Source organism: Lacerta agilis, chromosome 16 (assembly GCF_009819535.1).
Source record: "Lacerta agilis isolate rLacAgi1 chromosome 16, rLacAgi1.pri, whole genome shotgun sequence".
In the NCBI taxonomy this organism is placed as follows: Eukaryota; Metazoa; Chordata; class Lepidosauria; order Squamata; family Lacertidae; genus Lacerta; species Lacerta agilis.
In genome coordinates, this window is record NC_046327.1 from 1,751,132 (window position 1) to 1,767,444 (window position 16,313).

The 16,313-nt window shown below is 40.5% G+C and overlaps 1 protein-coding gene across 6 annotated transcripts in view; it reads left to right on the forward strand.

Moving 5' to 3' along the window:
• MLLT3 (MLLT3 super elongation complex subunit) overlaps nt 1–16,313 on the forward strand; it is a 101,241-nt gene that overhangs the window by 62,127 nt on the left and 22,801 nt on the right. For all 6 annotated transcript variants that reach the window (XM_033172980.1, XM_033172984.1, XM_033172982.1 and 3 more), the window contains one exon: nt 863–1,465. In XM_033172980.1, coding sequence (XP_033028871.1) covers nt 863–1,465 — 603 coding nt within the window. The remainder of the gene's footprint in view (nt 1–862; nt 1,466–16,313) is intronic.

A 16,313-nucleotide genomic window follows, 5' to 3' on the forward strand; every position in this document is an offset into this window, starting at 1 on the left:
CACAAACAGTTGGGCCTGGTGAGCACTCAATGTTTCCCATCCCCTATATAGTGGTGCCCTGCTAGATGAAAATAATTCGTTCTACGAATTTTTTCGTCTAGCGAAGCGGCAATGACAGCCGCGCTCCGCTAAACAAACAAACAAAAAAAAGACGAAAAATTTTCGTCTTGCGAAGCAGCCCCATTGACTTTTTCGTCTTGCTGGGCAGCTTCTGCTAGACGAATGCCGTTCGTCTAGCGAGTTTTTCGTCTAGCGAGGCATTCGTCTAGCGGGGCACCACTGTAGTTATAATCAGTGGGTTGCCATCTAATTTTATTCTGCTCCAAATTTGATTTTAAGATGTATTTTAATCAATTGTTTGATTTATGTTTTTAAAGTATCATACTTTGATGTTAGCTGCCCTGAGCCCGGCTGGCCAGGGAGGGCGGGGTATAAATAATGATGATGATGATGATGATGATAATAATAATAATAATAAAATAATAATAATAATAATAATAATAATTACTACTGTTATTATTATTTTATTATCTTTCCTCACACAGCGGTAAGCAGTAGCAATATGCAGTAGATAAATACAAAGGCAAAAATTCCTTTCTATGGAACACGCTCCCACCAGATGTCAAACAGATAAACAACTATTTGACTTTTAGAAGACATCTGAAGGCAGCCCTGTTCAGGGAAGTTTTTAATGATTGGTATTTTATTTTGTTTTTAATATTTTGATAGGGGGCCACGTGGCCGGGGCAACCCATACAGATCGGCAGCATATAAATAATAAAAGAACAAAAATTATTATTATTATTATTATTATTATTATTATTATTATTAAAAGTTAACTTTGTGGTTTCCATTGTTGCAGGACCCAAGTAAGAACATAAGCACTTGCAGCAGCAGCAGTAACAGTTTTTCAAAGCCCCATAAATTAACTAAGGAGCACAAGGAGAAACCTTCTAAAGACTCGAAAGAACATAAAAGTGCCTTCAAAGAACCTTCCAGGGAACATAACAGATCTTCCAAAGAATCCTCCAAGAAACCCAAAGAAAACAAACCACTAAAGGATGAAAAAATAGTTCCTAAAATGGCCTTCAAGGAACCCAAACCCATGTCAAAGGAGCCAAAATCCGAAAACAACATCCTTACCATAGCAGGTGGACAGCAGCAAGAGAAGAAAGCCCCCACGAAAAGGCCTCCGGGGATGGATTCTGAGGATCTCGCAGCCAAAAAGAAGAGGAAAAGTGGCTCAGAGGCTTTATTTAAGAGTTTTTCTAGTGCTCCCCCACTGATACTTACTTGTTCCACGGCGGACAGAAAACAGACAAAGGATAAATCTCAGTTTAAGATTGGGAAAGTCAAAATGGAAAGCGAGACACTGGAAAAGAAGAAGACCACATTACCCCCCTTTGATGATATCGTGGATCCTAACGATTCCGATATGGAGGAGAACATGTCCTCAAAATCTGAAGTAAGGTTTTTATATGGCTATTATCCCTTTGCTACCTTCCTCAGTTTATCCCTTAAAAGAAAGAAAAGAAAAGGATGTACATAAGAGGTGGTATCAAACTAAGTTTTACTCAGAGCAGGTTAGGTCCATTAATTTAATTGGGTCTACTCTATGCAGTTTAGTTGAGCAGCGCCGTGTGCGTGCTGGTTCTGTTTCGTTATGCAAAACCATGGAAATTGGCTGTAGACACTTTCATTTGCAGATGCCTTGGCTGATTTCATTTTTGACCCTCTCGGGAGTTGCATCAGTTTGTTAATAATGCTGCAAAAATGTGTGTTAACGGAGGCCGTTCAATGCAATTGCTTCTCGCTGCCAGGAAACAGATTGGGTGTTATGATTTTTTTCCAACAGGCAGACATGTTATAGCGTATACTAATTTATGCATGCAAAGGGACAATACATTGAAAATCAGCTTTGAATGGGAAAGAGATGTGTAAATTTGTATATGATTGCAATGGCTCGTTCTTGGCCAAGATGCAAATTGCTTACCTACGTAGATATCATTAATTGCTAGGGTCCCTCCAAGGCCCATTCATAGAAGTGTGTTCATCACTTATCTCAACTTGGTAACTTAAAAATAAATATTCATATGGTCTAGAACAGTATTGTGTGTCCAGTTGACACTGGGTGGTTAAGCTGTTCTGACTGATAAGTCATCATTTGGTGCCAGTATTAATGAGTGTTGAACTTGCATTACATCACAAAGTAAAATTCAGCAGTGTGTTGGATTCATACTTCTGAAGTTCATGCTTATATGGGACATATGAATTGGCTCTTAGATACTTGATAGTGTGAAATGAATGTAAACGATAGAATATATTTTAAGTCACACATGTACTTTAGCAAGAATCTCTGAACAGATGGTTGTCAAACTGGGTAGAGGAATACCGGTACATTGCATAGACTTCAGGGTTGTAAGGTGTTCTTTATGACAGAAAGGAGATGAATATATTGAATTTAGTGAGTTGCCAACTGAGGATTGTTGGATCCACCTCAGACCTATTAACCTCTATCATGAATATTCTGGGAAAATCAAAAGCCATTATCTTGCCCTATTTGAGTTCTGTAAATTTGCAGGCTTACTTCAGTCATCCAAATTATTTGTTCTACAGAAAAGTTCTGTGGTGAACTCCTGCGCTGTCTCTTTTTTTGCTTATGAAAGTGTACACTAATTTGGTGTGGAATGGGTAGTATTTGTGGGGTTGGTGGGTCTTTGCATTATGAAAGTAGACCAGCTGGGTTTTTTCTATGCTTGTAGCACTAGATGATTTTCCTGGTTGTTGCTTTTTGAAAAGTTGATAGTCGTAATATTTATAAGTTATATAGCACTTTCTGAATCTGCAGAGTGCTTCATGTGGACTTTCGGTACTTATTTTGTAGAAGGGATTCAAGCACAGGAAATTTAGGTTTGTGCAATTCCAGTGTATTAAAGTACAGTGGTGCCTCGCAAGATGAAATTAATTTGTTCTGCGAGTCGTTTCGTATTGTGAAAAATTCGTCTTACGAAGCACGGTTTCCCATAAGAATGCATTGAAATTTAATTCCCATACGAATGCATTGAAATTTTTGTCTTGCGAAGCACGACCATAGAAAAATTCGTCTTGCGAGTCACCTAAAAAATTGCAAAACCCTTTCGTCTAGTGAGTTTTTCGTTGTGTGAGGCATTCGTCTTGCGAGGTACCACTGTACTCTGTCTGCTGCCCTAGCACAACAACTGGAAAGTGTGGGATGAACAAACGACCAACAGGAAAACATAGAAGCATCCCACAAGGAAATCAGAACGGTTGATCTTGGTCATGTAACGTTACAAACAAACTGGAACAAATGTTCAGTAATGAGTGGCTCTAATCTAACCTCTGTGTAAGCATTGTGCAAGCAGGGTGAATGCTGGATAAATAGCTTATCTGGAGGAGCTCTCTCCTATTGATCCTAGGCTCTGGAATTCCCTTTCCCAACAGGCCCGTTTGGCTCCATTATTCACTGGTATTCAGGTAGCTGTGCTGACTTGGCTGTTTCCGGCTGGTGTATGTGAGGATAGCTGTTTGAATTTGACATGGTGCTGCTCACCTTTTTCGATTGGTGCTGCTTTTCAGTAGTATTTGTTGCAAGCTACCTTGGATGCCGTGAGTGACAAGTATAATATCGACGTTTTAAAATACGCTTCCAATTCAGTGAAAAGTTCAAATTGTCCAAAAGGCTGATTTACATAAAAATTGAAGGACACACAAATCTTGTTTGTTTGGTGATATATGTGATATGGGCACAGCAACAAAGCCAACAAGATTTCCTGGCCCAGGTCACCCCCATAGTCTGTTGGCAAGAACTTCCATTATTATTGTTGTGGTGGTGGTTGTTGTTATTTTATATGCTACCCATCTGACTGGGTTGCCCCAGCCACTCTGGGTGGCTTCCAACAATTTATAAAACCGCAGTAAACGGTTGAACACGAAAAACTTCCCTATATAGGGCTAACTTCAGATTTAGAAGATACCTGAAAAGTCTTCATAGAAGAGTCATAGAAGACTTCATCTCCTTGACATCTGGTGGGACGGCGTCCCACAGGGTGGGTGCCACCACCGAGAAGGCCCTCTACCTGATTCCCTGTACCTTCAGTTCTCGCAATGAGGGAACTGCCAGAAGGCCCTCGGAGGTTGCCTAGGTTAACTTATAGGACTGTTATAAAGGTAAAAAGGGGTAAAGGGAAGACAATGCACACAGCCCTGAGCTCCTGGGAGGAAATGCAAGATGTAAGTATATAATGCCATTCCTGTTTTTTTTTAAAAAAATCATTCTTGTAAAGAAAAATAAGCATGCACAAAGCCAGAAAGGCATTCCTCCTTTTTGCTTTAACTGCAACACTACAGTCCTGATGTTTTACAACAAAGCAAAAATATTGCCAACACTGGGTATAAAAATACGTGCACCACATATAGTAGTTTATTGTCAAAATCAGCTGGTCATTGCAGAATAGTTTTTAATTGCTTTAGAAAATAGGATTAGAGAGGGAGAGAGATTAACATAATCCTATATCTGTTCAAAAATAAATCCCACTGATTTACAGCACAAACCTAACCACCCACTCAAATTCTGTAGGATTTATCCCCAGGTGAATGAGATTAAGATGGCAGCCTTACTCCCAGAAAAGTGAGCATAAGATCCTGGGAAGCACCAGATTCAAAGCAGGCTATGGATTAGACAAATAAACTGCCCTTTTGAGCAGCCCAGGACAAAACAAAATTTTATAGCTCTTTATATTTAGAAACAACACTCAGGACATTTTAACAGCATCTTAAAAGTGGGATGTGCTCTTTTATATTTCTCTTCAAAATTATTCAATCGATAAAATATATAATATGCTATTCCTTGCAACAACAAAAAAGAAACAACAAAACTACACAACTTTTAGAAGACATCTGAAGGCAGCTCTGTATCAGGAAGTTCTTGATATTTTTGATATTTTATTATGTTTTGTGTATGTTGGAAGCCGCCCAGGGTAGCTGGGGCAACCCAGCCAGATGGGTGGGGTATAAACAATAAAATTATTTATTGTTATTGTTGTTATTCTTCACAATACCAGGCTAAGTTCAAGGTGCTGGTTTGGGTTTATAAAGTCCTGTATAGCTTGGAACCAGAATACCTGAAAGATTGTCTCATCCTGTATATATCCAGTTAATATATCCAGCTGAGGCGAGGAACTCCTGCAGGTACCATCTTCTCATGTGGTCCATTTCGCACAGTCTAGGAATTGGGCCTTTAGTGTTATGGTCCCAACCCTTTGGAATCCCCACCCCCTTAAATATTAGAGAGGAAAACTGTCTGCTATCTTTTCAGCACTTACTGAAGACATTCGTCTTCCTACAACCCTTTTTAAAGTAGAGATCTTTCCCAAAATTCCTCTGCGTTGGAATTGCTTTTAGGTGTTTTCAGATAATTAAATTGCACTATTGCTTTTCCTGCCCTGGGCTTATTTGGAGTGGCAGGATATACATATATGTGTGTATGTTTTCACATCTTGGCCAAAGTGGATGAAATTTACAGACACATGAGCCCTTCCAGAGCGGATCAAACCTGCCAAATTGCAGACAAATAGGTCCAGAGGATTTAATGCAGGGCACCTTCAAAGTTTTAAAACAAAGAATTGAAGGCATGGTATTTTTTATTTTCTTTTTTGTGGTTGACCCTTCTGAGGGGTTGAAAGGCTGGTGGGCATAACGGTGGTGGTCTGATTCTGATCTGGAGGCATGTATTGTGCTAGGAAAAGATAAAAGTAATTAATAGATTTACAGCGCAGTCCTTATACATGTGTACTCAGAAGAGAAGCAAGTCTCATTGTGTTCTGTGGGGGTTACTCACAAGTAAGGGGGTGTGGGGTTGCATCCTAAGTGTTTGAAGACTTATGAGCTACGTGGCCTTGTTAACAGCAGAAATATTTTGTTTTTAAGATAAAGGATACTTCTCGATCACCTTTACTGCTCTTGATTTTTATTTTCCAGAAATAACTTTCTAATGTTGCTTTATAGAAGTTACGTATTACTTACCCTTTTAAATTAAACATATTCAGAGAGATGTTTCAAACGCTACTCTCTTTTAACACTAAACATCTAAAAATAACGCTAAACGTTATGTGCCTGGCAATTTTCTTTGCCGCTCTGACCAGTGTAAAATGCTGATTAAAACTCGTGCTGCAAATTGTTTCTGTTTATTTGTCTGATGTATTTGTTGTTTAATGTAGAAAATAATAATTTTTTTATAAAAAATAAAACTCGTGCTGCAGAGACAGGCTACATTTCAGCAGAATTTATTTTTTAATGGCACCTCTTGGCCAGAAGAGGTAAATTAAAATTATCCCATTGCACAAAGGAGTTGTTGAGAATAAATACGTTGCTAGAAATGGAGTGGGATTCCTCGGGGTGCTCAAAAGCTGAGTAAGTTTTAACTCCCTTGCATCCTCATTCATAGACAGTTTATACTGTCTGGAGCCAGGCAATAAATAGCTTGCTAGAGAAGCCATCATTAGGTTTTCCCATGATGAAAGCTACTTGCAGACAGAAGGTGGTCTTTCGTTTTATTTCTAAGGTGGGTCTTTAACGACTGTTTCTCTTAGTGTGGGGCAAAGGTTGTAAAACACAGAAAGGATGTGGCTGGAATTGCCTCCCTTCATTTTTATACCATGGCCCTAACTCGGTTACAACTAGGGCTAAAGGATGTTTCCGTTCCACGCTTTGAAATGCGCCTGATGCTCACCCACACAGAGATCTTGGAGGCAAACCATTTGTAAGCACATACAAGCTACAGTTTCTGTATGAAAGTTTTAGCCACAACATTGGCATTTAGAGAAACGGCTAATCAACCAGCATGTTGGGGATATTAATGCAGCCAAAATAGCTTCACAGTTTGTAGGAAAAACGACATTGCATTTCTTTTTAGATGAGAACTGAACTTCCCAATAGCAACATTTTTCAATGGTCAGGTATAGAAAACATTTTTTGCCGCTTCAGATAGTAAAGGCACGGCCGTTCAGTGGTAATTCTGAAATGGACTACTGTTGCCGCTATTTCCAGATGCAGCTGGAAATAGTTTCTACTCTCTGCTGAGTAGAAACATTGAGTGACTTTTAAGTGCATATCGTGGAATATGCTGCCTTTATCCTACGTGGAAATGTAAACATGCTTTTAATTAGCAGAACTGTAAGGGTTAATATAGCCCAGAAGCAAAATACCTGCAGGCATGGGTACTAGCATGCTTATCTAACCAATAATCTCTGTCCATTATGTCTAGATACCACAAATCTTGAGTTCAGTTGCACTACCACACTATTATTCTAGACATTTAAGGTTTTCCTTGTGTATGTTTCCTGGCAAAAAACAAATCTCAAACGTTTTCCTACTTTTATCTAACTATGCACATGGTTACATTGACACGTGTGTGTGTGTGTGTGTGTGTGTGTGTGTGTGATATCCTTGTCGTTTGAGGATGTTAAGCATTACTCTCAGCAGCAATCCGGATATTAACCACTGTGGTAGATCCTTTAAGGTACGAGTAACATTTATATGAGCTAGCATAGCCATCCAGAAGCGCTTGTGCATTCAGGCAGGTCAAAATTCCACGCTGTGACTTTTGTTGGCTCTCATCTGAAGTGTGTACAGGAACAAGGCAAAGGGTGGCGGGGGAGGAAAGGTGTAAAATTTATGGCTATTACTTAAAACTCCAAAAGCTCTGCCTTTATCTTTTTTAAAGAGCTGTACAAAACTTCAATCACAGGATGTTTGATTTCATGGGGGGGGAAACACCCCCCCCCAGTTTCCTATACTGCGCCACGTAGCAGCATGATAACAAAATGCTTGGCCTTGTTTTCGCCGTCTGCCTGATCAAGAAATGTGGTGGTGGGTCTTGCAGTATTTACACAAGAGGCTAACTGTTTTGTAAAGTGGAAAATTTGGAACCTCAGATCCCCTTATGGATTATTTCAGGCTGAACCTGCGGCTTATGAAAATAACTGTGGCCGAGAGGAGGCGGGAGTGGTGTTCTGTTTTCTTGCTTTTCTATCAACACACCTCGCTGAACAGGGAGAATCAAAGTCAAGAGGAGCGTCATCTCATAAATAAGGATGGGGAACTTTTGTCAAGCCAAGCTCCACATGGGTGGGGACCGAGGCAAAAGTCAGCAGGGCAAGAAGTGAATGCTACTTTTGTTCCACTAGGCTACTGTTACTTCACGCTCACACATCTTCCCTTATTCTCCATCCTGGCAAAGATGAAGGATTGTCAGAGTTCAAGGACTTCTTGGGACAGTGTCCCATCTGTAGAGCATCTCAAGAGCCAGATAGGGTGGCCTGCAAGTCTGCAGTGGGCCTCCATCCTTGAGGTGCCCTGTCCCTGTTGTGGATCCATATGGAAGTCTTAGATGCCCAATCTGCCGTGAAGGAACGTGAGGATGGGGCAGAGATCTTCTGCTGCCCAACCCAGAGCAGCTCCTTTAGCCACTGGCTGCACAGCCACTCATCCACAAAGGAATTCACCCACCCTAAAGGGTTGGTGTGTGTGGAAGTCCCTCCAGAATAGCCTGCAGAAATTCCAAGGTAGTGACAGGGAGGGATGAACTGGCCTGGTTTGACTGGATTCCAAGCTGTATTGTCATCGCTTAACAGCCTTGGGCTTAATTGCTGCACCAGCTTCTGGCTGGTGGGTTCCCCCCTCTGTCCCGATTTTCGCACCAGCCTAACATTGCCATTGGATGCTTTGGATGTGGCAATGGCTGTGCCACTCCATCATTCCTCTGCTTCCTGGCCAGGGTTTGGGTTTCTATGCTCACTGTGATGTGAACCAAATGCACCAAATACACATTTAGATGTGTGGTGATGACAACCCAAAGAGAATAATCAAGGAAATTGCAGGTTGTGGCCAATGAAGTTACCTTGGTGCAAGAGTTCTGCCAGTGCAATGGAACTTCCTTTCTCTGCACACATCCCAAATCTCCTCTGCAAGATGTGGGAGCTCCCAGAATAGATTTGGGGGGCATGAGAAGAATGGGAGATGAAGTCCTGTTGCACAGACAGAAGTCCTTGTGCTGTTGAGACATTATTGGATACAGCCCTGTTTGTTTTAAATTAGAAGGAGGAAAATAAAATGCAAAAACATAAGTGATGTTTTTAATGTGGAAACAAAATAGAAAATTCTTTTCAGTAGCACCTTAGAGACCAACTGTGTTTGTTCTTGGTATGAGCTTTCGTGTGCATGCACACTTCTTCAGATACCAATGTGCTCAGTACAGTTTCAATATCCACAAAGAAATCAGTGTGTGTTCTGAGTATGCCCTAGATAAGCTTGAATCTTTGTTGCCTTTAATTGCATGTGTGCCTATAGCAACATTGATGATACATTTGCTGATCATGGCATCCTGCTGACTGTATAAATGCAAAATGTGCAGAACAGTATTTCCTTCACTAAAGATGGACGATAGATGATAGGTGGAAATTATTGTATCTATCTATACCTATAATAAATGTATAAGCATGTTGTCACGCTGCAGTTTACTTTGCCACAGAGAGGTGGCGGTGTGAACTACAATGTGACAAGAATCAATGTGGATGGGTGGCCCAGTTGAGCTGTGGGGGGGGGGGAGTAGATCCTGAATAGGCTACAGCAGCCTCTGCCTCCAGCAACCTGCTTGCTTTGCTGGCTCCTGCCTGCCAGCTCTGGGGCATCTGCCCCCAGCACTTAGGTCCACTGGCTGTAAGGTACCACTGCCGGTCACCCTCTTCCTTAACCAACTGGGAGAATCCTCTCCTTTTGCCGCTGATGAGGATGAAGAATCACCTGCTAGGAGGAACAGCATGGGAAAAGGGAAACCAGTTAGAGACAGTGGCCGGCCAGCCTCATAATCCCCAGCTGCTTCTGACCTTCTTCCTGCAGTGCTCCTCCAGCTGGGCCAGCTCTTCAGCCTGTTTGGCTACAGCATGATGTGGAAAGCGGGAGGGTCGAGTGGGGTTAAATTGGGTGTTGGGGGTGAGGTTTAGGGATGGGGTAGGCAGGATTGGTAAGTGAAGCAAGCAGAGGTTTAAGTAGCCGCTAGTTTAATCTAGGGACACGGATGGCGCTGTGGTGTAAACCACTGAGCCTTGGGCTTGCGGATCGGAAGGTCGGCAGTTCGATTCCCTGTGATGGGGTGAGCTCCCATTGTTCAGTCCCAGCTCCTGCCAACCTAGCAGTTCAAAAGCATGCCAAAAAGTACAAGTAGATAAATGGGTACCGCTCTGGCAGGAAGGTAATCGGCATTTCCGTGCACTGCTCTGGTTTCACCAGAAGCGGCTTAGTCATGCTGGCCACATGACCCAGAAAAACTGTCTGCGGACAAACGCCAGCTCCCTCGGCCAGTAAAGCAAGATGAACACCGCAACTCCAGAGTCGTTCGCGACTGGACTTAACTGTCAGGGGTTCTTTACCTTTACCTTTTTAGTTTAATCTATTTTTTGTATATTTTAATCTATGTTTTTATATTTAATTTATGTTTTTATGTATATTTTCTTGCTGAAAGGTCTATTGCGGCTTCTGCTGAATTAATGGCTTGCATATTTTAAAATAGTTTTTGAAAGTTGCACAATTAGTGTCTGTTTAATTAACTATAAAATGCAGCTATGGTTCCAGCCAAAGATCCAATAATTTGTCTGTTATAATTTTTTAGTAGACTATTCTGACCCGACTCTCTTTGTCTTTTAAAACCTCCAGGCCCTTATTAACTGAATACCTTTCCCTTCTGCCAAAGCTTGAAGGCAAGGTGTGATATTTTTTAGCAGATAACTGAGTGAAATATGATCATAATGAAACAGGAGCCCATGTGGAGCTTGATTAATAGCTTTCCATTTTGGAATAAGTGATGGGGTTTGGGGGGGGGAAAGCTGCTGTAAATCAGCCTTTTTATGTTTCTGATTAAAAGGAGGTGTGTCTTCAGCTGAATTTAAGCTGATAATATGTCTTGAAAACCTCTGCTGTAGTTTCCATGAATGTGTCATGCCATTATTAAGTAGCATCACTCTGTCAAACTAACAAGCTGAGCACTTTTAATCACTGCAGCCAGATTCTCACTGCATCAGGCGGTACTTGCAAGAGATACTGTGTAAATTTGACATGATGCAAATCACTCATAGTGAGTTTACCATATCCAGAAATGTGAGAAGACTGAATTACTTAGTCATTTTTTATTTTTATTCACAAAAGGCAAAGTGACAAACGCAGCAACATAATCCAGCCATATTCAAGCTTCCCATCGATGTTAATTGCTTCCGCACATACTTAAACACAGCCCTCCGAAAGCACTGCGACTTAAAGGATTGCTGAACAGAGCATTGTACACATACCTGAAACATAAGGAAACTTTGTTGGATAGAAGTTTGGTTTAGTTTAATAGTATAGTTGATGGGACTAATTCCACCCCCTTTATTTTTATTTTATTGTATATTTTATACTTACAATTTATTTTCAGATATTATCCTGGTTGCCATAAAGGTAAAGGTAAAGGGACACCTGACCATTAGGTCCAGTCGTGTCCGACTCTGGGGTTGCGGCGCTCATCTCACATTACTGGCCGAGGGAGCTGGCGTACAGCTCCCGGGTCATGTGTCCGGCATGACAAAGCAGCTTCTGGCGAACCAGAGCAGCACACGGAAACGCCATTTACCTTCCCGCCGGAGCGGTACCTACTTATCTACTTGCACTTTTGACGTGCTTTCGAACTGCTAGGTGGGCAGGAGCTGGGACCGAGCAATGGGAACTCACCAATTTTGAACAGCCTAAGACCATGGGAATTATGGCTGTTGAACATTTTGTGTATTGGTGTGCAAAGTCACTGATCATATATATTTTTAAAAAACCAAAAAAGAAGAGTAGTACTTAAATTGACCGTGGATTGGGCCCCTGCTGTGGTCTGCAAGCTTAGAGAGTAGTTGCACTTTTATATTCAGCCTGAAATGGCGTATTCTTAGTTTAGATCAAAAATTGCATTCTCAAATAGGTTTTTCTTCTCCATCCTGAGATTGCCCAATATCACTTCTGCACAGTTCATTTATGCAATGTGCCAATAGGCAGTTACTCTTCAAGACTGATAACCAAGACTATCCATATCTTTCAGAGTCTTTCATATCTTTGTAAATTGTTTACAAAGGTGTTGAAAGACCTTTTCGTTTGTGTAGGTTATGAAGTCATGCTATACAGTAGAGAAATCTTCTCCCCCCCCTAAGGAAAGCCGCACCCACAAACATCCTTACATTCTCTTTTGCCAATGAAACTGTCCCTTGAGTAATAATTATAATTTCCTTGACCCCTTAGTCCAGGTTCCCACATTTTATCTTTCCATTTTTTACAGTAAGAGTAGCTGCCAGTAGACAATGCTTTGCATGTATCATGCTAGCTGTAGTCATCACACAGGCAGTTGAATTTCACTGCTATTTTTGCTGGATTAAATCATCAGTATAAGTCATGGGTAGGCAAACTAAGGCCCCGGGAGCTGAATCCGGCCCAATCACCTTCTCAATCCGGCCCACGGACGGTCCGGGAATCAGTGTGTTTTTACATGAGTAGAATATGTCCTTTTATTTAAAATGCATCTCTGGGTTATTTGTGGGCCATAGGAATTCGTTCATGCCCCCCCATATAGTTCATATAGTCTGGCCCCCCACAAGGTCTGAGGGACAGTGGACCAGCCCCCTGCTGTAAAAGTTTCATGACCCCTGTTAAAGTGAAAAGGAAGAGAAGTATATGAGCTTAACCAAAATAAACCTCGTTTGTTTGTTTTTTGCCAGGGCACACTGACTCATTTTTTAAATATGGCGCACATGGTTCTCTCCTTCCCATGCAATCTTCACAATATCTGTCTCACCATATTTATAATCAGTCCTTCTCCAAAGTCCCAGGGCAGAATTACATACATGTAAAATCAAAAAGTTATAAACACATAAACCAATTGCTAATATCCAAGTTTAAATTAAAATAGCCCCAGCAAGAAAAATTCCAATAGCCAATACACCTTGACCCTTGCAGGATAATTGTTAATTATCATCATGTACCATCTGAGCTTTGCTTTGTGGTAATTATTTCTACTTGTCTTTTTCAATTGGAAATTATGTACTTTCTCCCATCAGTTTTCTTGTATCCACATAGATAGGCTGTTTCCTTTGTCTGGGGCTCATTTGATCCTACAGTCTTTCATTTGTTCCAGTTTGTAGTCCTAATGTAGAAGTATTTACAATTAATATATTTTCCCAAACATCAGTCTCTTTTCTTGGCCATTGAAACTTAAGAATTCAATTAAGATGGATTATAGATGAAAATATTCATGGGGCATGGGTGGCCTTGTGTTCAGTGCAATTCTACAGTCAACTCCTAGGTAAGCCTCATTCTGCTCAGTGAGACTTAACTCCTAGGGAAGGACTGTTGTGTTAATTTCTTAGTAAGATAAAATCCCATTTTGTTCAGAATAGAATTATTAAAATTATTCATTTTAAAAATGCATTTTAACTAGGAAGAAAGCACTAGATTTGAAACTGAGAAAATAAAATAGGCATGCAAAACTGCCTTGCCTATATCAGCACAAAAAGTCTTGGTGATACAGTGGTACCTCTGGTTAAGTACTTAATTCGTTCTGGAGGTCCGTTCTTAACCTGAAACTGTTCTGAACCTGAAGCACCACTTTAGCTAATGGGACCTCCCGCTGCCGCTGCGCCGCCAGAGCACGATTTCTGTTCTTATCCTGAAGCAAAGTTCTTAACCTGAAGCGTTATTTCTGGGTTAGCGGAGTATGTAACCTGAAGCGTCTGTAACCCGAGGTACCACTTTAATAGCTTTTCTACACTTTAGCTCAAATATCCAGCATTCAGTCTCCCGTCCTTTGCTAGAAAGGAGACTTGGAGATTCCATTTGAAAGAAGTAACTTATCAGGAGCTTACAAGCTTTGATATCTTGCTTTTAGTGTCTATTATATCAATACCTGGGAATAAAACAATATGGATAGAATAATCTGTGCTCCTGTTGCAGTGATTTGTTTTATGAAGAAGTTTGTCAAGATAGAACCATCCTTTTGAGGTTTTGCGTAGAGACTGGCTTCATGATTTCAAGGCTACTGGTTTGCTGCAAATTCACTATCCAACATACTGTTAACAATAAGATATTCTATTATATGTATACCCAAAGGAAAGTTATTGTAGGCTCTGAGAGAGCCATACAAAATGCCATTTGCACTGTCTTTGCTTCAAGTGAAAATCTGTTTACGGGAACATTATTGTTCCATTCCTTAGTGAACAATTTCAGCTCCAGTTACAATGTATGCAATAGATTGATAACAGTCCAGGTTTCTATGACTTTTTAATTCTTTATGTAGAGACATCGTGTATGCTGTTTTCCCTTCATTTTAAAATATGTGCCTTTTGCTTCAAAGGATTGCAGCTAAGCTCCCCATGAAATTGATTAGATTAATTTATTTCCAAACACTTCCTTTTCAGAAGCTTATACAGCAATGCCTAAAAGGAGTTTTTGTTCATATGTAGCACATATATAGCTGTACGGTTGAAAATGAGCTATTGCTTCAGATTTTTTTAAAAAAGCAGAATACAAAGGACATGAGCTCAGCATGCATTCTAAGTAAACAGGGCATATATGTTGAAACTTGGTTATGAAAAAATTCCTCCTAATAGGCTACCAGCGATTAAAGCTCATTTGCCCCCCTCCTTTCCCTCACTACCTGAATTATGAAAATCCTGCATTGTACAGTACTAGCAGGGTAGACAATGGACAGAGCTGATAAAACGTTATGCTGAATCTTGGGATCTTAAGGAACTTGGTTCCCTTGGTCAGAGATGATCTCCGCATCCTGGTGAAAACAAACCTGAATCTTTCAGAACAGTGAACATGTTTGCTTGATTGTGAGTTGGAAAGGTGCATATGAAATCACGTGGAAAGAGCTGTAGCAGAAAAAGTGACCTGAAATTTACAGCATGCTATTCATTGAAAGCAAATTATTTGAAAATGATTCATAGATGGTATTTAACTCCAAGTAAGTTGGGACGCGGGTGGCATTGTGGGTTAAACCACAGAGCCTAGGGCTTCCCTATCAGAAGGTTGGCGGTTTGAATCCCTGCGATGGGGTGAGCTCCCGTTGCTCCTGCCAACCTAGCAGTTCGAAAGCACGAAGTACAAGTAGATAAATAGGTACCGCTCTGGCGGGAAGGTAAACAGCATTTCCGTGCACTGCTGGCCACATGACCCAGAAGCTGTACGCCGGCTCCCTCGGCCAGTAAAGCAAGATGAGTGCCGCAACCCCAGAGTTGTCCACGACTGGACCTAACTGTCAGGGGTTCCTTTACCTTTAGGTTGGCTAAGATTTGTAAAACAGAATCAGATATGTGTTGGAAATGTAAAGAAGTGGAAGGAACATTCTTCCACATGTGATGGACATGTAGAAAGGTAAAAGTGTTTTGGGAAATTATTTATAATGAATTGAAAAAAATGTTCAAAACTATTTTCCAAAAAAAACCTATGTCCTTTTTGTTGGGGATAACCCAGACTGAAATTTCCAGGTGTCAGAAAAGGTTATTTATGTATGCAACAATTGTGGCTGGTGTTTCGTTAGCCCCAAAATGAAAAGTGAGTGAGGTCCCAACTAAACAGGATTGGCAACTTAATTTGACAGAATATGCACAACTTGAAGATTTAGGATATAGAATAAGAGAGCAAGAAGAACATAGGTTGAAAGAAGATTGGAAAATATTTATTGAGTATATGAAAATGACTGTGTACAGCTGAAAATGCTGGCAGCGTTAAGATAAATTCAACAGAGTAAATAATTTTTGATGGACGTAAAAGTGGAAAACTGATTTGAATGGTTATAGTAAAATATGCAGGGAGGTATGATATGTAAAATGAACTGTGGAAAGAGAAAAGAAAGGGAAGTGGATATTTTAAAGTTTGTAAAATGTTTATTTGGAATTGTAAAATTGAAAATTTAATAAAAATTATTATTAAAAAGGAAAGGGGCATTTGAAATCATGTGGAAAGAGCAACTAGGCATTCCGTTTTGGTGACTGTAATCCCAGTTTAATGAGCCATTTGGTGCCTAATTTATACCGTATATCTGAGCTTCTAACACACTTCAGTTGGGAGGAAGTGGGAAGTGTCATTTTGAAAGATAAAATTATGTCGGTCTTCTAGAGCATGGGAGAAGGCTGGTATATGAAATAAATATTTCTGATCAGAGACTGTTTTAAAATACCATTAAGTATATATTGGTAATTAAGAGATAAATCTAGAGAGGAAGTTTTAACAAG